This window comes from Podarcis raffonei, chromosome 8, assembly GCF_027172205.1.
Source record: "Podarcis raffonei isolate rPodRaf1 chromosome 8, rPodRaf1.pri, whole genome shotgun sequence".
NCBI classification, from domain to species: Eukaryota; Metazoa; Chordata; class Lepidosauria; order Squamata; family Lacertidae; genus Podarcis; species Podarcis raffonei.
The window spans coordinates 35586727-35611473 of NC_070609.1; the positions used below are offsets into that span (position 1 = coordinate 35586727).

Here is a 24747-nt window from a genome sequence, read left to right on the forward strand (position 1 = left end):
ATCTGTAAATTGGATTTATGGTATAACTGTGGTGGAAATCTGTATATGTTCCAGTTTGTATAGACACTTGCTTTATATTCTTAGAAATTCAGTTGTGAAATATATAGATGAAGCCCTAATTTTAAGGGAGGGTGTCAATAAATAAAAGAGTTATTATTTATTTCCTGCTTGTCTCCCCCACTGAAAGTGGTTTGAATTAAGTATAATTGATAGTCAGTCACTTTTTACCTTGTTAGGTTTTGGGCATGAGTCAGTACTCTGAACTTAGAATTTCTTAGCCATGTAAAACAACGAAGGGGGGAGAGAGAGAGAGAGAGAGAGAGAGAGAGAGAGCGCGCACATATTTCTGTGGAGTGGCTGATTTGGTTTTGTCTGTAACATAGTACCTTTATTGGAGAAGCTAAGCTAAAGAAAGGTTTCTATTTTATACATCTCTTGATGTGGTACAGGCAGTTAAGGATTCATCCAACCAGTTTAGAGGTTGTACTTTAAAATCATTAAGGTGTAGACTGGACGGTTGCCTGGTTCCTTTTCCTTGTTCCATGAGAAATGCGACAACTAGCTTGGCACACAGATGTTGCTGTGTGGCAACATTCTTTGACCAAACAGTTGTGTGTTAAGCCTGGTTTAAAAGGGAGCATTGCTACAGAGACAGCCTGGCAATCCCATATATATATATATATGAATGAGAGAGAGGAGAGACAATGAGATGTTCATGCAAAGATGGAGCTTGCCACTGTCCCTAAGTGGGAGATGCCTCAGTTATTCTTGCAGTTTTGCACTGTCTTATAGCAAATTATTTTCCTTTGTCTGAAGAGGGTGGGAACCAGAGTTCAAATATGAGCTCTGTAAATCAACGTATGGGGAGGTGGGAGGGGGAGACACCTAAATCCCCATCTAGAATCCCTAGGTCCAGCTTGCTTCTTTTAAAACCATGCTCTGGGTGTTTTGGGGTTGCAGTTGTCTTGTGTGTTTGTGATTAAAATGTTTAGCTTTCATGTCTTTTTAACATATCACATACATTCTATAGAAGAGAGTATGCATTTTATTTTTTATTTTTAAAAATGAGGGTGTGGATATGCATACTGTTGAATGAGGGAAAATGGAAACCTTTTGTCTTCTGTGTGTCTTTACCACATTGGTCTCATGGTCATAAGTGTGAAAAAGTTTAAAATGGGGAATTTATTGTAGAAGCAGTGTTTCTTCATCAAGCCTACAATAATTAATGGACATAAATCACTTATTATAGCAGGAATTGATAAAATACATGGTTATTATTAAATAAGTTTTGTAGATTGTGTTAAATAATGTTTCATACATCACATTTCTATACACATTTAATTTGTATAATGTGTTTAGGAACGATATCCATTTTTAATTATGTACCATTTTTATAAGGCCAAATGTTTTAACAGAAATGAAATTAATTCCAGCCTTATCACCACCTATTTAAAACTTTTTTTTTGCTCAAGAGTGATTCCTTCTCTCCCCCCCCCCCCCCCCGCTGTCAGAGGAGGAATAGTATTTGTTTCTCAGTCTAATCATCTGTTTAACAAATGATTCATTAATTTCCAATGGTATTGTTGCAATTTGTCTTATTTGAATTTAAGATTCATGGGTGACTGTCTTGGTGCAATGTATGAGATAACTATTTAAAGTAGACACCTAAAGTCTCAGATCTGTTGATTCTTCCAAATTGCCTCACCCCACCCCACCCTAATGTATTAATATGAAGTATGGTATTTTTATGCTTGCTGCCCCTTTGTTGTAATCTTATACGCATTGATCATACCAGTCTGGGGAAAAATAGGTTGTAGCTTTGAAAGTTTGATTGTGACAAAGTTCTTCCAACCCTTCAAATGCTCAGAAAGAAAATTATTAAATGACATTTTCAAAAGTGTCGCAGTGAGTGAGCGTGTCCATCTCCTGGTTCTGCATTTTGCATCTCCATTTAACTTGGTTATCATATTTCAGTGCTTGCAATATACCGAGGAGGCTCTTTCGAACCAGGCGTTGCCCAGCAAGTGGGCGTTGGTGTGTGCAGATGCTGAACACTTAGTAGACGGAAGGTGGGGTAGTGGGGAAGCTTATAACTCTTGGGTTTTTTTACAGAAACTGCAAGATCTTTAGTGTTTCCAAGGAAAAGAACCATAAGCAGGTACATGGGATTGTCTCAGGGCAAGAAAAATGAAGTAGTTAAAATCAGTTGTATTTTAGGTCTGGGGAAGCTTTCAAGCTTAAAGAAACAAAGCTAAAATGAACCAAAGAGTGTGAAATGTGGGCAGCAAAGAAGCTTTAAAAAAAATGTGTTTGAGCACATGCACTACATTTTAATGTAGTTGTTGTGACGCGTATAGCTCCATTTGCAATAGTACAAGAATATATGTGTCGGTAAAAATCCAGCTATGGGAATGCTTCTGAAAAGCTGCAGATGAAGCATTTCTGACAGGGAGCCAGAGGGCTGACTGTTGAAAAAAAGGAGAGATATCATGTGAACAGGAGTAACATGGTGAAGACAGAGGAGTTGCCTTTTCAGCCTAAGAAACTCAGTAGGACAGAGGATCAGTGACAGTGTTAATTTCTGGGTGGTTTTCTTATATATTTTAGAGGGGCTATTGGTTTTGGTTTTGATTTTTGGATGACATTCCAGGGAAGCTGTTCATTGATATAATTCATTTGAAGCCAATGATTCTACACCAATGGTGAGGTTTTTAATCAGCTAATTTATGATGGCTTTTAAAGTGTTTCTAATATGATGAATGTTAAAATCAGGCTTCTTTGCAATGGCAAAAGTGCAGTGTTGTGTCCAGGTAGACACTGGAGATCGATGGGGTATGTGTGTGTGTTATTTTTTCTTTTTTTCAAAAAATAAACTTCTCTTTGGGTAACAAGTTTATGCATGGCTACTCAGAAGTAAGCCCTGTTGAGTACAGTTGGGGCTTACTCCCAGAGTATAGGATTGTAGCCCAAGTCCCTATGGCTCATGGAGGTTCTCTTTGTCTTTATATTGGGAAACAGACTCCCCTACCTCTTGTATTCCCAAAGAAAGCCTCTTTCCATTGACTTTTCATAATTTCCTAACCCTGCTTGAATGCATTGAATGCTGAGAGCTAAGGCGGGGTCCTGGAGTAGCAGAATTGTGCTTTTCTGCCCCTTGTACCTGAGGACAGTGCAATAGCAGAAACCACAGCTACATAAAAGAAGGAAGGGTAAAAAGACACATCTAGATTATTTTGAGGTTGTTTGAGAAAGAAAGCATTAATGTTGCTTCCTTGAAAAATAAAAGGCATACGTGTAACTTCAGTACTAAAATGGCAGCAAAAAGCAATAAAATGGCGTCACGAGGAAAAATTAGTTAACTAGCCTGATTTCAGGGCGTTCCCCTTGCTCATTCTGAGGAAGATGATTCTTTTCAGTTCTGGTTGCTGCCAGTTATGACCATCATTTTTCAGTTTCCATTCTAGAACCAGAAATAGCTCCTTTTTCCTTTTCTATGCCTTTGCATCCAGTTTTGAGCAAGTGTATATGGGAGCCTCTTTAATGGAAAATTATATTTGAAATTATCTTTTTTCTTATTACGGCATTTCTCTATTCTAAGAATAAACTATCATTTAAAAGGACTCTCTCTGTGTGCCTCAGAAGATTAACCTTTCTTTCAGATAACCATGCTTGGCTCCTTAGAAGCATCATACGAGTTCCTGCAACTTAATGTGAGGGGACAGGACATCAGTGGAAATGGTCAATTTGTGGTTTAGAACAGGTGTTCTATCGGGATGCCATACACAGTAGCATATATCCAGCTATAAGTATAATGGCGTGCCAATGCTCAAGATGGCTTGTCATAGCATTTGAAGCACTGGTCCCAGCATTTCACTAGGTATAGTTCAGCCAGCACATAGAATGTGGAGTTACAAGAGCTTGCAGAACTACTTACAGAACTGACTTTGTGAAGTCTGTATATTGCTGAGCCCAGAGGAAAGCTGAAAGCAGAATGTATACTTTTAATGTAAAAATTAGTTTAATTTTTCTGTCATCGCCATTATTAGTTATAATAATCTCTGGTCCAAAAAAACACAACAACTGTGACAGAATTACTGTCGGGAGATCTGTGACATAGCTTGGTAGTAGTGAAACCAAATAAGACAGGGTTTAATTTATTTGTTTGATAGTAAACAAATATTCACTGACCTCAAATTTAGGTCCAGGCTATCAACTGGGACACAGACCTTCAAATGATGATAAGCTTCCAATAGGTGGTAAGAGGTCTTTTCCTGTCCCTTCTGCAAATTCTCAGCTATTAACTAAATTATTTTGTCAAAAATAATGGTCATCAAGAACTGAGAAGAATATTGTTGGAACCTTGGAGCAGTAAGGACCCTCTGCTGGTAGTGAAATATTAGGTGAAAGAAAAAACAAATGCACTAATTTTATTTTTATTTTTTTCTATGTATTTATGTAGCTCAAACTTTGAAGTAGTATTACATGGATTTATAATTACTCTCTTTAACAGATTATTAAATCAACGTAGATTTACTGCCTGGTGGAGGTGGAATTGACTCCTAGAGACAGCTCAAAACTGAACCTTGCCATGTACTCATATGATGTCAGCGTTAATATACATTTCAACAGAAAAATATTACAAGCAGAATTAGATTAAATCATGATCGACTAATGGTACCCGTCCCAATGCTTTGAGTTAGAAATTTCAATTTAAAAAACAAACAAACTGATGAAGTTATTTCAGAATTTGAAGGTTAAAATGGCTGCCGGCACCATTGCTGCTGCTGTTGTCAGAAGCACCCTCATAAAAATGGAGGTCAATGACAGTAAGATTAGTCCCGCCTCCCTTTTCTTCTTCATGTTTGCATGCTTTCTGCATACTTACTGGCGATACTGCCATTCCAAATGGCATTGACTCATATACCAAACTTATTCAGGGTGGTTAGCTCAGTTTGCTTTGGATATCCAAACCCTTCAGCTAGCACCCAAATATTAAATGCGGAGCCCTTGTCAGATTTCCAGTTGTAATTGGACTTCTCTTTTAAACATCCCTGTGTTGGCTCTGATCCATCCTTCATGGCTGCAGCTTTAATTTCATTGTGGGCTGTATGTATCTCAGTCTGAGCTTTCCTGAAATGAATGGAGATGACCCAGCAGTCGTGTTTGATGGGTTGCGTCCATTGTCTGCAGCAATGCAGCTATTTGAAGCCTTGTGTGAGGACTGTGATTCCTTCTCTATGCACATGTTGGAGTTTTACTGGGGTGTACTAAATTCCAAGACCTCCTCACCTGTCAGCCTTGTTCTAAACTTGATTTAAAATTCCCTTTCTACTTTGCACATCATTTAGTTTCAAACAAAAGAAACGATCACACTTGTATATATAGTTGCTAAAACACATTTACGAACCTTGATACCACATGTGGTATATCATTTTGTTGTCAAGTTAGAGAGAGCTGCTTTTTTATTTAAGGGTATTCTAGATGCTCACAAGTCTGCAGTGCAGCGCAGTGCAATAACTCATAGTGAGCTGGTTCAGGTGTAATGCCAAACCATGGTTTGGTGTGATAAGAGCAAGCCTTCAGGAAAGTTGAGGCCATGCTCCCTGCCTTTTCCTCCCACCCTCTATGCTGTAGTTCCTTCTCTACTTCACCAAGCCTTTATTAGGCACTACAAATACAGGCCATCATAAAACATCCATATATAAAATGTTAAAATATATACAGAAACAGCCATGTAAAATATGTAATGTCGAGGGTTTTCGTTGGAGTTTCTTCCTGCTAAATAGTACCATTCACTACTCTTAAGAGATACTATTGACAAAAACTCAGCTACGCTTGCAGTTACTTCTGAGTCAGACAGATAGAATCTGTGCGGTGATGTTAGACTGCCCAAAAAAGGGGATAGTACACGTTTGTGTAACTGATTGTAGAATGGACAGTAGAAAATAATATGTTCTACAGTGTCTGGTACATTCAATGTCTATTGTTTATGGGGATGTTTAAATATCTGTCCTTGACAAAAGCTGAGGGGAAAACGTTCAGTCGTGCTAACATGAAGGTCCTGTGTTGGAATAGAATTATTAATTTTAAAAAAATAAGTGCCCCTGTTATCTGTTGTATTTAAACCATAGAACTTGGGGGTGCATTTTTTTTTACAGCTGACTCGATGTTTTGTTTTTCAATGTCCCTTAATCTGGTTTGAATATTGTGATAAATATATTGCTCATAGTTCCCTCTCTCTATTCCTAGTTTGAGGCAAGCTATAGTTCACCCTAACCCAACAAACCTAATATTTGCATTTGCCCTGCAAACCAGGGTTGCAATCCACAACCAAATCACAATTTGCTAGTTTAGACCAAACAGCAAGTGAGTTCCCTCAAACTAGGAGATGGATTACTACATTGGGGTCATGTTTCAGAAACCCAAGACTCCTTCACAGTTTATTGTAGTCTCAAATCATAATTTGGTGTTATATCTGAACAAGCTCAACATCTAACCCTTCACAGTTTTGTTACCTTAAGAAAACTCTGGAAGAAGGTCTTCGGTGATATGTAGGGCTGGCCCTAGTCATTTTGCCCTGCATGATTCACAAATTGCAGCCTAGGATCCCTTGCAATGCTGCAAACAATCTTGGGCCTGCCTCTGAGTTGTCTTCTACTTCTTTTGGTGGCCCTGAAAATAATGCCATACCAATCAACTGTGTTGTTAGTGCAGATGGGCTGTCTCTAACAGAACGTCTGGTTTTTTGCTTGGTTTAACGCCCTGTCCACGACTTCCTGCTCACCATCTTTTCTGCTCTATGATCAGCATGTTCTACTTTCCTTGTAAAGAATCCTCATACAGAATTGTCTCTTCCCACCATTGCCAAATTAACCTGAATGCTTTAAGAACCAGAATGATGTTGTCAGATTTTGTAATCCAATTATGATTTTGCATATGTAACGAGAACTGCCCTGAAGCTAAGTTGGCATACCCTGTAGGTGCCTTCTCTTCAATGTAAGTGTCTTGATTATTGGTTCCTATTTTTTATTTGGAATATGGTTGCCTATCATATTGTATTGTTTACATTTCAAATGCTACAGCTCTGATACTAAATATTCCCCAGAAAGACATATTTTCCCCAATTTCTCCGTGGCATAGAAGAGACATCAATTTGTCTACATTTTCCGTAATGTTCCATGAAGTTCTGATGAAGCCAAAAAAAGGAGAACAAAACTGGAGCTAAACAAAATTGGAGCTGTTTGTGCTCTGGCTCCTTGACCTTCGCTAACAAGGACTGTCCCTGTTCATCGTCTGCTGGCAGGAACTGTGCCGTCTAGCAGTAACGTCCTTATTTTGCAAGCATCGCCTAAGTGACTGGCATGGCCTGTTTGCAGGTAGTATATGTTAGATGGGCTCCTAAAGCATTTCTGAGGGAAAAAACCAATCTTCCCTGCCTCTCACTTCTTTGGTGGTGCCCTGTCTTTACGTGTTCTCTTTTTAAAAGCAGCTTTTCAAACTACATTTGTTCTTGTTCAAACACATGCATCTAAGTGTGCAAAAGTGACGTCGGAAGGAGTGAAAACCAGAGTTTCATTAAAGGATCTCTCCTAGTCATTCCTGAAGATGACTAGGATGTAACCTGGGACCTTTTGTATGCAAAGCATGTGTTCTGCCCATGCATTCTGCCTCTTTCTCCTAATCATAGCCACTGGAAGGAACCAGAAAGTGATAAACTGGGCATAATTAAAAACTGCAGCCAAGTAGTCATAAACTGTTTATGCCACAGCCAAATAATCTATAATTGTCACTTGGCTTTTCAGTGGTCCTGCTTGTTTACTTTGTATCAAAGTTGTATAAGGTATCTAACTACCTTTGTTTTAATTTATTAAATAGGAAGGACTGAACTCTGCCTGTTTCTTAACTGGTCTTGACCATTCTGATTTTGTTCTTAATCTTCTCTCTTGCATCTTCCATGTAATAGTCTTTATTAATCAAATACACATTCTGTGTGATGTGCCAATTTCTTCCCGCTCCCACTTTAATACTTTATTTCAGGATCACTTCACGCAAATCATTTTCAGTTGGGATGTGACACTAGTCAGATGTGAAGTGTTCATGCATGCACTTTTTGCAGATTCTCTTTTTCAAAATTCAAGCAAATTGGAGCCTAATCTTTTTCCCAATTGTTATTTGTACCTAAATTGTGAGAATAACATGAAAAGGAGAAAATGGTCAAAGCTGATGTGGGATGTACTTGTGCAAGGAAGAGAGCGTTTGCCCTTTAGCCTGAGAGCTGTTGTAGGCATTCCTTGGGTCTTTTTTAGAATACATGAGCAACTGTGCAGGCTAGAAATTGGCTTCTGAAAATGCTGATCTACTTGGAAGTCTGTAATAGGTGTCAAATCAAAGACTACATTCGGTGCCACAGTCTACATGTGTGGAGTTAGAGAATACAAAAGGCTTTGAATTTAAGCAGTTGGAAATTCATGAAGCCGGTTGCTAAATGGTAGGGACAGTCATTTAAAACAGCAAGCTGTGTAATGAATATTGGAGAGATTTAAAGGGGGGGGGGGTTGCATGTCTGAATGCTTTGCACTTGTTGGACTTTAGGGTGTGATCCTGGTTGGTGAGGGCCAGGCCATGCAACGTCAAGGGTGGAAGATAGCTTTTAACCTAACTGCATGTGTCCCTAGGACAAATGTGTCCTGGTTCACTCATAGAAACTGAATTACAACCCGACACTTTCCAGAAGCTTCCCATTCCTGGGGAAGACCAGTTGCAATGGGCAAGCTGTCTTTCAGGAGCACTCTGCCATTACTGTGCTGCTGATTTTTCTAATTGAGAAATCTCCAAGAAGCTGGAATTCTCTGGACAGAGGTTGAAACCCACTGTGTTGATTTATGGGAGGATGGGGAATCTTTGGCCTTCCAAACGCTGTTGGACTGTTAACTCCCATAATCCCTAAGCAACCATTGGCCCTGCTGGAAGTTCGATCCCAGTGTCTTCAGGAGAGCCACAGACCTGGTGTATAAGCTACTTATTGAACTTTGTTAAGCTTGTTGGTAAATGTTTTAAAAAGCAAATTACATAAATCTAAATTTGAGGCTCCATTTAAATCTTTGTCATTTTTCCCATTGCAGTTTCTGTTATTCGGAATTGCTGTTTGCTTCCTTGACCCCCTCTTCTTCTGCCTTTTACCTATTCCTATGATGGTGCCTCATTTCCCCAAGTTGTCTGTTCATGTTTGATGGGAATGTGACTGGGTATAAAGCCAGGATTTAAAAAGCAAAATAGATGCACACAGCAAATAAAAGAGTAGCTGTTTTTGCTGTTCTGGATTGATGGTTGGTCTGGCTGGCTGCCTGCTTGGGTATGTTCCCCTGTGAATAAATAAAGTGGAAAGCAAAGTGTGTTAAATCAATGACAGGTTGTTAAGCCTTGCCCAGAGAATTGGCTGAGGGCTTGGGCTATGCTAAACTCTTCCAAAATAATGTGAGAGATAAATAATACTAACAAAAATAGAATAGCTTTGGAGTTCAGCTATTCTCATGCTTTAGCTGGATAAGTGAAAGGATAAGCAATTATTTCTGGCTTCTGCCGTTCAGTCAACTTGCCCTTTTTGGGGTTATTTGTATGTTTTCAGGGACTGGCCTGGAGCTTGTGGAACCAGACCATCACTTTTTAACTCTTCCTTGTGATCAGGAAAGCTTAATGTCTCTTCACTGGCATCCAGAGCTTTCGTTCTGGTTGTCACAAACCGGAAGAGAGGCAGCAGGTGCTGCAGTGCGGAGCCGAGAGAGAACAGAAGCAGGGCACTTTGTAAAGAGTTAATGCAGATATATATTGAAAGGGAAGTGTTCAACCTCTTTCATTTTAACATGGAGCTTCATGAACATCTTCCTCTTTCCCCTCTCAAGTTGAATAATCTTGCTGTTGTAGCAATTTGCATTGAATGTTGACCCATGCTTAAAACGAAACTTAAGCCAGCTGTGTATGTAAGGCAACCTTCCATCACTCCTGTAGTGCATGCTGGCTGGGGCTGGTGGGAATTATAGACCAAAACCTCTGGAGGGCACCAGGTTGGTAAAGGTTGGTGTAGTACCAAATGTGTCTGAATTTAAATGTCAAGCCAATTTCTGAATCTGTACTTTTTCTTTCAACAGGGATTCTTAAAAAATGAAAAAGATAATGCTTTGCTGTCTGCCATTGAAGAGTCCAGGAAACGGGTAAGTTGGAGAAGGGCATATGAAAAAGTCCTGAAATTGAAACACCTCTTCAGTAGAGAGGCTGAATCTCACAGAATTCTGCAGTCTAATTGGCATTGCAACATGACAGATTTGTGGTTATACTATTCTTCATAGCATGAGTAGCTAGTGTGGTTCCTCCTGAGGTTGTTGGACTCCAAATCCCATCAGTTCAATAGAGAATGACATTGTTGCCTGCTTTTGCTCTACAAGTGCAAGAGCTCTCTCCCATGCCTAGTTTTAAAACCCTTTCAGAGTAATGACTTCACACCTTGGAATTTAATAAACTGTATAGACAAATACTTTTCTGTAATAAACCCAAAGTGAGTGGAGGAGTGGGATTGCTGCTCCTGAGTTGATTGGCTCTTGTGCCGTATGCATGGGCTGTGCATAGAAGAGTCAGTGGAAAGTTTGTGTCTGGCCCTAATGCCACAGTATCCCACTCTCATCCATGGTGTACAGTATTCCTTATTTGGCTACATGAGTAGGGCTAAGATTACATGCATTCAGCTGAGAGTTATACATTAGTACTCTGCGAACATAAGTTAGGCTCTTGCTTATTTTACTGGTTTGCCTCTGAAATCCCTTGTAATAATAGTGAGAAACCACAAAATGAAGATTTGAAATCACTGTGATTAAGTTCAAGTTTATGTGTAATGGCCTCTGATTATTATTTTTAATGCTATGTTTTTCTTGAAGATGTGGAAGCATTGGTTTTTCTCAATTTATTTCCGGGACTGGCCAGCAGCATGCTTCTGTAACGTACAATATCCACCCTACCCCTAAGTCTGGTGCCATTGGCATCAATTTGGCACATAGGCAAACCAAAGCCTATATTAAGAAAACTTTGACGTGTGTGACTAATACTAATCAAGCTTATTTGTCTAACTTCTCTCATTTGTGTGTAATTTAATGCCTGTGTCTACTTTAATACATTTTCCTAATGCTCTACATTTTTTTGTTATTTAATTCATTTGTTGACTACCCTCATCCATTTAGTATCACAGGACAGTTCATAATGCAATAATAAAACAATAAAAATGTTTTACATAAAAATAGTAACTACTAAACTAATGTTAACAACTCCCATATCAGTACAGTATGAGAAAAATAGTAACGGTGGTTCAGCCAAAACATCAGTATTACTGAAACATCTGGGTGGTTAGGTTAGACTGATTGATTCATCTCCAAATTGGAGGGGGGAGCTGTTTCTGCAAATGGGGTGACACCACAGAAAAGTCCCTATTTTGAATCACCTCATGATGGGTAAGACCACAAGAGCCTCCCCTCCTGTTTGTAAGGCCCAAGTTGGCACATATAGAAAGAGGTGCTCTTTTTTCAAGTATGTGGGCATCAGTTTATTCAGGGCTTTAGAAATGAGCATCAGGATCTTGAATTGTGCCTGAAGAAATGAGAAAATAGTGAGGATTGTAGAGCCCCACAAACTTCAGACATTTCAGCCAGCATTGTGTGTACACTTCCAAGCATAACTTTGCAGTCCCAAGAACTGGAAGCTTTTTTAAAAAAGAAAGCTGAGAATTCTCAGCTGCATTTTGCCTCCAACACCACACTCTGAACTTTATCTACAAAATGTTGGCTGACATCCAGCACTGAGCATCATCTACTGAAAGGGCAGGGTGCAGGTGAAAGGATGTTTCTGTTGTCGAAAAATGAAATGAAATCAGTTGCATAACTGATTTTGCCAGCATTAGTAGTAATTAGCCAAAATAGATCAGGCCCCAGCTAATGCTGGCATTTGGTCTTCTACCTGCTCAGCATGCTAAGCAGATCACAGTGCCAGGAATTTAGCAAGGCTCTCTTGGCCAACTGGGGGCTCCTGTTCTACCACTTGGAAATTGTAGCTTTCCTTGTAATTGTTTGTAACCATGAATAAATGATAAAGTATCATCAGACCATAAGAGATTTATTAATCTATTTATTCCATTTATAACTCGCCCTTCAATCTGAAGGTTCCAAGGGAGGTATACAGCCAAAGTCAGTATGAATTAAAAAACAAACAAATAAAATATGACATTACATAAAACCAATAAACATCATAAAACAGCCACATAACAGCAGAACAAAACCACTTCTTCATCTCAAATCTTCCCCAGATGCCTGTAGGAAAAGATGTGTCTTAAATATTAGTTGAGGTGGTGTCTTAAAATATTACTGGCTCCACTCTTATAGTTGAGTGCTATATTTAGGGCATTAATTTGACAGCAAAATAAACCCCTGTGTTGTCCTCCTGTAATTTCTGTTTTAAGACAAATCAGAAGTCAGCTGAACAGCAAAAAATGTGTTCTTTGACCTCCTGTTTTTGCATTTGTATGGGAGTAAAACACATACTCAAAACCCATTCTGCATTTTAATCTTTTTAGCAAACCCTGATTCTCCATAGCTATCACCACCACTACAGATATGCAGTGCTCCAAACACCCCAAAACAAACCCAAACCATGGGGACAAGCTGACTTTGGTACTGGGATACGGACGCACACACATACACCTGTTTGTCCCAGCCAAGGTTACTCATCTGTCTTGCTCATCTTCGTGTAATGTCCCATTCTAGAGAGAATGTAAACCAATTCAGGCAGTCTCCGGAGTAACAGGTGGATGGAAATATTATGTGTTTTTGAAAACACTTGTACCAGGGTCACTTGTTGTAGAGAAGAAGCACCAGGTAACCACACTTCTGCTGGGAAGCAAACTTCTTATCACTTAAGAAGAGTGATAACACGAGAGAGCCTATATGGCGTAAGGTCAGGTTGATATGCAACCCCCACACATAGACACACTCCTGGTGAGTGAGGCAAAAGTAAACTAAGGCAATGCCACATAAATGCAGGTCTGACTGCCTTAGAATGGAGTTTTGCTCTTTTAAAATGGAAGGACAGTAATGTCCAGCTGACCAGCCCTTATAAATTTGTGGCCAGTATGAATCAGCCTTTTTACAAGCTACTATCCTATTATAGACATAAAGAATGCCCAACTTGGTTGCTGGGAAAACAGCTGCAGCCTGCAATGAAAGTGTAGCAATAATAAAATAGAGAGGAGGACATGATGCTTCAGTTATATATGGGCATACAGACAAAACGTATTTGTCAAACACGGCTGCCTGTTTAGAAAGACATATTTAATGTTGTATTGCAGTTGACAGTGTCATAGTTTACTGTAACACAATGAACAAAAGCAATGCAAGCAATCAAAATATTTAGTTTCAAGACATCTGGTAAATCACTAACCGTTTGGAGCCTGCAAATAATTCACCGTGAACTGGTGTATGTGGTATATGTGGACACTGATTCACAGCTAAAACTTCAAGTCATCAAGAATGTCGTTCTTAACAAGATGGTCAGGACGCAGACGTGGCTTAGATTATAACAAATAATTTTAATAAATCTATGGTAACTATTTTGAGAGTGCAAGACAAGATGACACAAAGTGATTCTGTAGCTTGTAATGTCTGCAAGTCTTTGTTTTTGATTAAATTTTGATTCACTCGGAACAATCAAATATTCTACACTTAAACCAAGAGTAGCCATATTGTTTTGCATTTGATTTATCCCAAAATGAAAGATATTTAGAAACAACTTCATTTTTTGATAGTACCAGAATGGAGAGAATGACAGAGTGATAGAATTTAATCTGGTTCTTCAAAACTTTGTTCTGATTCAGTGCATACCTTTAGAAAGGGTCTTCTTTCTGATCACACCCAGTCCTCAGAAGTCAACTTTTATAAAGCTAAATGTTCACATAAAATGTTGATTGAAAGCTCCAAATTTTAGCACTATACATTTGTTCTAGTTCTTTCTCCTATAATTTTTTTTCTCAGTGCAGACATTTAAACCTTAATTTCCCCAAGAATATTTACTTGCCAAGGCATCAGCTCCATTTCTCTTTCTTTGTCCCTGAAGCCTTTCAGTTCCCAGTTTTAATGCTCCCCCACTTTTAGAACAAATATTTCAAATTAATTAGAAACTAGTTCTAGGAAGCTGAATAAAATAATAATTACATAATTCTGGTTGCAATAATTTAGAGATTGGGGATGAGTGAGTAGAATATGTAGACCCTTGGTCATAAGGCATCATTTTCACCAGGATGGGGGGGGCAGTTCTAGTAAAAAAAAGTAGTAGTACTTGGTTCTTGACATGAATGTTGCTTGTCCTGTTCTGGGTGGGTTTGATGCAGCTTCTGCCACCCTGGTGCCCTCTGGGCACAGTCATGCAGCTGGCGCTGATGGGAGCTGGAGTCCAGAGCATTTGGAAAGCACCAGGTTGCCTCTTGGGTCGGTGTTTTCTGCATTAATCTTGCTTTTCCTAGACCTTTGCTATGGCTGAGGAGTATCACCGAGAATCAATGCTGGTCGAATGGGAGCAGGTGAAGCAAAGGATCCTTCACACACTCCTGGCTTCAGGAGAAGATGCCTTGGACTTCACTCAAGAGAATGAGGTATCTCTTGGGCTCTCTTGCAGCTGCATTATTATTATTATTATTATTATTATTATTATTATTTATTTCTCTCTGGCTTTTGAGATTTCACTCTCTTCCTGTACACTCTCAAGCGTATCTTCACAGTCATGATGTCAAGGAACTCGCTTTTAAAGTGAAATCTAAGCTTTCTCACTACTACCTCCTGCGTCTCTCTCCACCACCACCACCCCGGTGCTTTCACATAATTGCAGTCTTCAGTGTCTGTAGTTTAAAAAAAATGTTTTTGATCCTCCTTGAACTCTCCACTTCCTAATTGCATCTAAAAGTGTTCTTCATTGTAGAAACGTGTGGAACCCTGAAGTTCATTTTCCAAATTGCTCATGTTAATTGGCTATGCTTCATATTGTGATCTGGAAATGATGCTGGGATCTCTTTTTCTTAAGCCTATGCTAATCACAGAAGCATACCCTGTGGAAGATGTTTTACTGACAACTTATTAAACTCAGTGGGCTACCAATTTTTTCAATTGTGGGGGATGCAGACAAAATATGTTGGAAACTGGGTGATCACTCACTGCTCTTCAGTAGCAGAGCCTTGCAGACTTAGCAGGTTGTTCAGGAAGCATTCAACAGCTTCTGGGGGTTTATGTGAAATTGAGTTTACCTTTATTGGGAACATCTTTTGAGCAGGTAACAGTGGGTACAAAGGATGACTAGCTTAGAGTTAAGTGGTAGACTGCCCTTATCACAAATGTTGAAATCTCAAAGGAAGAAAAAAATAATCCATCTAATACACTTCACAAATCAGTTAAAAGACAGGATGTGATTTATCGCTCTGTAATGCTCTTCTCTCTCCTGCAGAGCCTATATAATACTGGTGTGTCGCTGCGAGAGCATTTGAAACCCTTGATGCGATGTTTTGCCCCCAGCCTTGAAGTCAAAGGCCTGGGAGGTTTGCCAAGCATCTGCTGTGTTAAAAGCCAGTTGCTTAACTTTCCCAATTCATGCTGCACTTAAATCCTATTTCAGAAAAATTGTGAGCGAGCGAGAGGCAGATCCCCATCCTTAGAATATAATAGAGAGTTAATTGATACCTCTGGATATGCAGAATCAGCTGAAAGGCACAGACCCACACAGCAGGAAGCAGGTCAGCTGGGGAGCTATATTTCAAGCTTTGGGCTTGTGAAAAATACAGACATGTTGCTTCTGGAAAGAAGACCAATTAGTCAGTGATGTTTTACGGTTCAAAGAAAGCTGAACGCACATTCTCTTTTAGAGGTTTCCACAGTTCCCTGAAGGGCATATGGTGTCTGGTCAAAGGAAACACAGTATGGATCATGTTTGGCTTAGCTGTGTATTCCAGGAGTGCTCAGGCCAAGGTTCCAGTTCAAATGGGATCTTCTGCTCTCCCTCATCCCGACACCCTTTGGCCATCTTACTGTTTTTTCTGAATCTCCCCACCCCCATCTTCTTATTTTAAAGTGCAGCTGTCGCACAACCTGTTTCTATGCCATCTAAAGTACATGGCTGCTCTGTCAGAGTTCCGATATCCCCAGGTCTCTTTAAACTCCTATATCTCTTCAGGTTTTCTGGATTCGAGATAGAGCCAAGATGGCAAGTGTGCTGGCAACATTGCAATCCCCCCTTCCCCTCCCCCAATGTTGCAGCAGCAGATGGCCAAGCCATTTGGAGCTTTGCCAAAATGGCTGCCAAGGTTTTTGCTTAGGAATGCGTGTATGAATAATGCAGATTTTGGGTGCCTGCAGTTTGCAACAAATGAAGCTAAATGCAGAAGGGCTAGAGGCACAATTGAGCACAGTGGTACCTCAGGTTAAGAACTTAATTTGTTCCGGAGGTTCGTTCTTAACCTGAAACTGTTCTTAACCTGAGGTACCACTTTAGCTAATGGGGCCTGCTGCACCGCCACCGCACAATTTCTATTCTCATCCCGAAGTAAAGTTCTTAACCTGAGGTACTATTTCTGGGTTAGCGGACTCTGTAACCTGAAGCGTCTGTAACTTGAGGTACCACTGTAGTAGCTTTCTGTGCTGCTGAGCTGTTTGTAAAGGTGGAGAAGTCAATTGGGAATTAGAAGTGCATGTTTTATTTTCCTGCATTGAAATCCAAAAAGTGGGCCTGCCCATGACACTTGACAAAAAAGCCTGACTGTGCTTTCCAAGCATGTTGCACATTTCTTTGGGACTCATGCAAACAGAAGACAATTATTTTAAATGCTTTGATCACACCAAATGGCTAGTTGCAGATGTTGCCTGCTTTCATACTTATTGATTACACAAAATCAAAACAGGTTTTTTCACACACCAAGCTGATTTTTCCTTCTTTGGGTCCTGCGAGGGTTGAAGTTGCATAGTCTTGAATGCTGAAATGAATGCCAGAGAAACCAGGGTCTTCTCATCAAAACAAAATGTTCTCCTGACTGAGTTTGGTGATCCCAGCACTGCCAAACAGGCAAACTGAACCAGGGAAGTCATGCTGATAGGGATTTCTCTTAGCAACATAGCAGGAAGCTGCCTTTGTGGAGTTCAAAAACGCTTTGCTGAGTAGGAGGCAGCTATCCCTTAATTGATTTATTTTCCAGCACCTCTAAGTATTACAAAACCTAAATCTGACTCTAAACTTGACATTATTCATTGTCATACCATCTCTCTTTGTGTATGTACCATTATTTTAAAGCAATAAAGACTGGCAGTTATGAATTTGAAAGCTCTCTTGTTAAGAGACAAGGGTGGGGGAAGAGCATTGGGGGAGGGGGTTGGTAGTGGCATATGTCAAGATTTTGATATTGAAGGACATACGTCTTTCCAAGGGTTTTTTTCACGCCCACAGGCCACTTAGCCAGTTGGTGCTTATGGCACTGCAATAAAATACCTCACTGTCGCAGGGCGACCAGAAGTGGGTCTTGTAAATGTGTCCCCAGGTTGCTTCTAAAGTGTTGCAGGTAGATAAAGAACAGGAAGAGAGAGATGGATGCACAGCTGTGGGGAATTTGCTACAGCAAAAGCCTCTTGCCCAGCAGCTTCATGCTCTGGTGGGATTCTCGAAGTTTTGGTATTGGCACAAAAGTGCCACCCAATTGCTAAATGAATTTGTGTCAAATACTCTGACTGGCATTTTCATTTTCTTCCAACAGCCCAGTTACATCAGTGAGCTACCACCACCAGTTCGTAGTTCTTTGGACAACATTGAGATGGCCTACGCTCGACAAGTGAGTAAATTAGAAACCTCAGTATCTCAGCTGTGTTACCTGAAACTCCCAATTGCCACAGTCAGGCTTAGAGGACAGCTCCTCAGAGGCTGATCCTCTTGAGTGACATCGGCATGAAACAAACACAGACATTTTAAAAATGGAATTTGACACCAGATATAAAAGCAGTGGTGTGAAGCAGATCGGATTTGAGTGGATCAGACCAAGAGAACCAAAAGACATACTGACTGCTGCAACACATTGGTTTACCAGAAAGTACAGGACATAAGAAACAGAATTATAGGAAACAGAATCGGACACCTGTCCATGAAGCTCAGTGTTGTCTCCACTGACTGGCAGTGGCTCTCCAGGGCTTCAGACTTTCCTCAGCCGTCCCTGAAGGTGCCAGGGATTGAACCTGGGAACGTCTGCATGCAAGGCAAGCGCTCTGCCACTGAGCTACAGCCCTTGCATTCTTCCACACATGAGGAGTGTAGTGGGAGCAATCGAGCATCATGTAGCAGCACAAAGCTTGTTCCACATGAACCACACTGAGTCAGCAACCTGGACTTATGCAGATATGGCCGTTGTGTCACCATGTGAGCATGTACTTAAAAATCCCAGACATACCTGCCAGCATATGATCCTCCTATGTTGTCCTTAGAGATATGCCATGTGGAACAGTGAGAAATCCTGCCTTGCTCCCAACCCTGAGGCCTGCCTGGGGCTTTAGAATAAATGTGGCAGAACATTTTGTATTCCTCTGTATCCCCTGGTGCACCATTGCTGCGAGGCAATGAAACGGGGGCACTTGCTGGCAGGAGCACTCCCCCAAGACCATGTGATGTGGAGGCTTGTTTCAGATTCTTCTGTGGTTAGCAGGGAGGGAAGGGGTTGGAGGGAGAAAGCACTGGGGGAAGGGGTACTTGTGCTAGGAAGCTGCTTACTCTGTTTGTTTTCAGATATATGTTTATAACGAGAAGATTGTGAATGGATACCTGCAACCCAACTTGGTGGACCTTTGTGCTTCTGTAGCAGAGTTGGATGATAAGGTACTGCCTGTGAAGTGAGCATAAGGAGATGCTCTGCTTGTGCTCAACTGAACTGAGCAGCCTGCTGACGGAGGAAACACTGGCTGCTTCTTCCATATGCCCATAGATTGCTGCATACAGGCATTTTTGCGTACAGCAGTGGTTGGTGGCAGTAGACATCTTGGTCCAAATTCAAGTAACCTGGTATACTAGCAGAAGCCAGCAAAGGACTGCCCCCAGCACCACAGTGCTCGCCGCCATGCCTCTTCCCAAAATCTTCTCTGGAGGTTCAGGAGAACCCCCAGAACAGCACAAGGGGTGGGGGAGATCATTCATCCAGGCAAGCAGAAATGCTTGCACTCATGGAATGATCATGTCAGCACAACATTGAACTCCATCCCTTGTTTTGGGGGACACTGAACAGACTCTAGTGTCATATGGTCTACTAATCACACTGTAACTTATGAAACGATGGACACTACATATAATACTTGGCTTTCTGGAAGCTGCATGTCCATCCCATGGTAGAGAAACCTTTTCCAGCAATATATATATATATATATAGAGAGAGAGAGAGAATTCCCTGGGGTATGGGCCATAAGAGTACAACTTAATTTCAGCTGCTTTAAAGCCTTTATAATACAGTTGTAGCCTTGGGGCATTGGTCTTCAACTCATGGGTGAGGGCCCACTACCAGGTTGTGGCCTGATCTAAGGTGGGTCACATCACTACCGCTAGCATCGTATGTACAGACATGGCAACAATAAAGCAATATGTGAGGACATATTGCTTTATTGTTGCCATGTCTGTACATATGATGCTAGTGGTGAAAACATTGAAGACTACTATCTTAGAAAAGAGAGGATAGTTAGTACTGTCAGCAACAGTGTTCCTGTGAACCGTTACCATGTACCCTGTCCATTTAAAATGCCATTCTCATGAAGATAAGGATGCAGTTTCTTTTAGTGGTAGCTTCTTCTAGTCATTTGACCTGTTTGTTTGGTTGGTTGGTTGGTTGTTGTTTTGCAGAACATTTCTGACTTGTGGGCTATGGTGAAGCAAATGACTGATGTTTTGCTGGTTCCTGCAAGTGATGCGCTGAAGGTCCGGACAAGCATGGAAGTGCAGATGGAGTTTGTCAAGCAGGCCCTCCAGTACCTCGAGCAAAGGTAGTGCAGCAAAATAGTTAGAACTCAGGAGCTTTCATTTGTTGTTACAGATGCCTATAGATGTAATAGTGCTTCCGAAAGATCTACCACCCCTTCATATATTAACTGAAAATGCAATGCAAGGAAGATGTAACTGTTTTTTCTGATCTGTCCTTCACATGTTGTGCTTTCATACCCAAGTGTCCTCTATATAAGCGTTGCCACCTCAGTACCAAAGAAAGCAGACTTGGAACATCGTTGCAATATCTGATCCTGGTGGAATCTTCCAGCATGCAAGGAGGCTGACTGGAACTGGGATCCCTTTAATAGGTGGAAGGGATGAACCTTTCATGTCCTTCCCCCAACAGCCAGGCTGGGTAAACTATAGCCGTGCTCAATGCACTCACGTAGCTGTCACCACACCCCTTTGTCACTCTCTGACTCCAGAGAGGAGTGACCTCTGGAGACCCCAAAGAAATAACCACAGCGGGGAGCAGGGGATAGCATCTCATGTACCTCTCTATTCCCCAAGACCAGGGTGACATACTTTTCAGAACAGAACATTGAAACAAAAGAAACAGTTCAATCCAATTGTAGCTAGCCTATTTTAGCTGCTTATAAAAAGGCTTCTGGAAACCTCAAATATGGAATAATCTCATTGATGGGCTAGTGTGATTAGGGTCACAGGATTGTGTAACAACAGCCTGCTTTTAGGAGTTTAACCATCAGGATTAACCAGGCGATCCCAATGCAGTCCCAGGACAGAGATGGGAAACACTCAAGATGGCCATAAACTGGAAATAAGCCACCCTGGTGAAAAGAGCAACATTATTTGAACTCTGGGACATGACTGTTTCATTTGCAGAAAATGGAGGGCTAGGGAGAGAGAACAGTCTTAAAGGAACAGGTTGGGGACATCCAAGTTGTGCAGCACAATCCCCTCTCAAATGCTATTCCTGTGGGTTATATACTCACCATAAAGCTGAGTGGAATCCATCACCTGGCGTAGCTCATTAAGGTGGAAAATGTAAGCATATATTTAAATGCTTCTTTAAAACTATGTTAAGTAAACATGCAACTGTGTGAGACATATTATGAATCAGAAATGGATGGTTCCTTGCAGTTACAAGAACTACACGTTAGTGACAGTCTTTGGAAACTTGCACCAAGCCCAACTGGGAGGGGTACCTGGAACCTACCAGCTAGTCCGCAGTTTCCTGAACATCAAACTCCCAGTGTCTGTCCCAGGACTCCAGGTAGGTATCTCCACAGTCAAGGTGTTCTGTCATGACTGTATTCACCCATTAAGATCATTCTGGATCTCTTAACCCATGCATAAATTTGGGGGTTGGGTAGGGGGTTGTCATGTATGCCAAGAACAGGGCATGAGAAAGGTATCTCTTTGCAGTTGCTTATGGGGCAGGGCTGTGGGTAGACTAATCTTTAAAAAAAGAAGATATTACGGGTAGTATTCAGTGGTGTTCTCCTGTGAACAGCAAGGATATCTGAATCTAGCAGAAGTTTCAATGAGTGGGAGAAGCAATTTTCACTGCTTCCTTCTGCATCTCCCTTAACCACTTTCCAGACTGTTCCATAGCATCCCTTAGCCCTCCAGAAAGATTGTATGTCTGCTGTGGCGGGTGTGTGTGTATGTGCAAGGGTAGCCATCATGGTTTCCTCCAGGTATTTTGGATTCCAAATTCCCTCATCCCTCACTATTGACATTGCTAGCTGAATAATAATAATAATAATAATAATAATAATAATAATAATTTTATTTGTTCCCCACCCATCTGACTGGGTTGCCCCGGAATATCTGGAGGACACCATGTCAGCTGCACCTTGTGTACAGAGGGACCTGAAATCTGCTAAAATTCCCTCCCTCGCTGCCATTCCTGGACGGCTCAGTTAAATTAAAGATGCTTCCATGAATGTACAAAGGAATATCTTGCATGTAGAAATGTAGCATGTCAGGAATGAAGCAAGGCTACCCAGTTCTCCATGCACAGGGGATTGTTTTGTGTGGAAGAGCATTCAGTCATTACCTGCAGCCTGAAGCAGGACATCCCAAACATAGGTTTCTCACCTATGGGAACTGGACCATAATCACAACATCAAGAAAGGTTTCCTCTCTGTTTTTACCATTTATCTGTTTTCTTTAGGATGGGGAAGTAGAAGGTCACCCTGTTTGGGCAATAATTTACTACTGCATGCGATGTGGCGACTTAATGGCAGCCTTGCAAGTGGTGAATCGAGCTCAGCACCAGTTGGGAGAATTTAAAAGTTGGTTCCAGGAATACATGCACAGCAAAGATAGAAGGTACTGGGATGTCTCAAAAAGAGGCCAAGAAAGTGTGGGATGGGTCAGGGAGTCTACTTTGAAGTGCATCATAGAATTGCATGGGAGCTGGGAGCTTATCAATCTATCCTCCTAAGGTTTTTGCTTGAACTAGTAAACCCTTATGAATTGACACATGTCTTCTCAGCTGGAAAGGCTGATGTTAACATTGCCCATTTTTAGTTGCACGTGGCAAGTTCAGTGCTTTAAGTTCGTGGATACAAAGCTGTTGCTTTTGTTGCTCTGCTAGGCTCCTTACACCTACATTGCTTGCTGCATGCACACAGTGTTGGATGTTGTGAGCAACACACGCAGGGCCAGTGTTGGTCGATCAACTGGTGCACTGGTAGGAGGGGCCTGTCTTATTGTGGGCTGTAAGCTGGGCCACAGCTCCATTTAATAACTTGTCTTCCTTTTATTATAGATTGTCTCCTGCCACCGAGAACAAAGTTCGCCTCCACTACAGACGAGCCCTGAGGAACAACACTGACCCTTACAAAAGAGCGGTTTACTGTATCATAGGACGCTGCGACATTGCCGATAACCACAGTGAAGTTGCTGATAAAACAGAAGATTATCTTTGGCTAAAGGTAACGGTGGCTTCCCTTCAAAGTTTAAGAGATAGCACTGCTCACTATACTTCCAATTCCCCCCTCATTTGAACACTGCCTTCCTCTGGAGAATACCCTCTTATGTATCCCAGCTCCCACCAGTGAGTTGCAAAGGATTATGAGAACTGTGGCCTGCTGTGTTGCCAGGTCTCTAGGGGAGTCTTCATCACTCTGTGCATTTGGGCAGCAGGTCAAAACAGCCTTGTTTAGGTGTGCTTTTTCTGACTTCTGATGTGCTTCTTTCCGAATTTTGATATTTTTTGTTCACTTTGAGGGTTTTCCTTTCCTTCTACTGAAGTTTATTTGTTGATAAATTGTGTTAGATTTTACTTTCCACTTAGATGTGTTGTGTTAGGTCAGGCATAGGCAAACTCAGCCCTCCAGATGTTTTGGGACTACAACTCCCATCATCCCTAGCTAACAGGACCAGTGGTCAGGGATTATGGGAGTTGTAGTCTCAAAACATCTGGAGGGCCAAGTTTGACAATGCCTGTATTAGGTGTTCAGAGGGTCTGATTTACGCTGGAAGAATCAGGATACAAGCAGATCTATAAATAAAAGAACTGGTGAAGATCCAGTCCCGGGCTAAAGTATTTCCAGATATGTTCTGTAAGGTATTAACACAATCTTCCTGAGCAAAATAGTGGTTCCATTGTCATTTTCAAAATAAAGGCTTTCAACATCAGACCAAGTGTCTTGTTCCAGCTGGATATGAGACTCAGGGAGGAAGCACAGGACCTTTCAAATTAGGGTCTCATCAGGCAAAGGCAAAGTCATATCAGGAATGTGGACAGAGGATTATTGGGAGCGTTTCCCTGTATAGCAGGGATGGGGAATCTGTGCCCCCCTCCCCACTCCAAGATGATGTTGGACTCCAACTCCCATCAGCCTTAGCCAGCATGACCAATAATCAGGGATTATGGGAATTGTAGTCCAGCAACATTTGGATGGCCACAGGTTCCCCATCCCTGCTTAACACACTGTTGTCTCAGCAGAAGCCTAAAAAAGGCTGGCCTGTCTAGTCATCTTGTTAGGATGTGGAAAACTGAGGCTGAGAGAGAAGTCACTTGCCCAAAGCTATCTTGCAAACCCATGGATGAGGTAGAATATGTGGCTGTGCCTCTCAGATTCAGGATCACTTGCCCGTTTATAAGAGCACATTTTGTTCGCATAGATGGTTTACCTGATTTTATGTTGATTGGTGGCAACCTTTGTTTGCTTTTCACTTGTTTGACTTTTGAAGAGAAGCTTTTTGTTGCATACAAGGAAAGCCCAAGCATCACTTTCTCCCTCTTGTGTGTAGCTGAACCAGGTGTGCTTTGATGATGATGGCTCCAACTCTCCCCAAGACAGGCTGACATTGTCTCAGTTCCAGAAGCAATTGCTTGAAGATTATGGTAAGTTAACCCAGAGACTGTGAGTGAGTGATATTTGGAATTCTGTATATGTATGCATGCCTGGTAGTTTTTGTAAAATAAAGGCAGTGTAAAAAGTCGAGACCTTGAGTTAGAACTCCCATCATCCCTGACCACTGGTCCTGCTGGCTAAGGATGATGGGAGATGTAGTCCAACAAAAGCTGGAGACCCAAGTTTGAGAAACATTGAGTTATAACCATTTAAAAGGTGGACAAGCCAACTTAAATAGTTAAGGGTGCCTGAGAAGTTGGTAATTCATGACTTGAATTACTGGCATGTGAATCTGACATTACTTGTATTGTTTTAATAAATGTTTATAATTTTATAAATGGTCAACCAC

General features: G+C 41.2%; 1 protein-coding gene across 2 annotated transcripts in view; it reads left to right on the plus strand.

Moving 5' to 3' along the window:
- NUP93 (nucleoporin 93) overlaps positions 1 to 24747 on the plus strand; it is a 66378-nt gene that overhangs the window by 29224 nt on the left and 12407 nt on the right. For both annotated transcript variants that reach the window (XM_053399198.1, XM_053399199.1), the window contains 9 exons: positions 10146 to 10208; positions 14549 to 14677; positions 17810 to 17884; positions 18826 to 18915; positions 19924 to 20063; positions 21166 to 21298; positions 22205 to 22362; positions 22805 to 22970; positions 24295 to 24388. In XM_053399198.1, the coding sequence (XP_053255173.1) occupies positions 10146 to 10208; positions 14549 to 14677; positions 17810 to 17884; positions 18826 to 18915; positions 19924 to 20063; positions 21166 to 21298; positions 22205 to 22362; positions 22805 to 22970; positions 24295 to 24388 (1048 nt within the window). The remainder of the gene's footprint in view (positions 1 to 10145; positions 10209 to 14548; positions 14678 to 17809; positions 17885 to 18825; positions 18916 to 19923; positions 20064 to 21165; positions 21299 to 22204; positions 22363 to 22804; positions 22971 to 24294; positions 24389 to 24747) is intronic.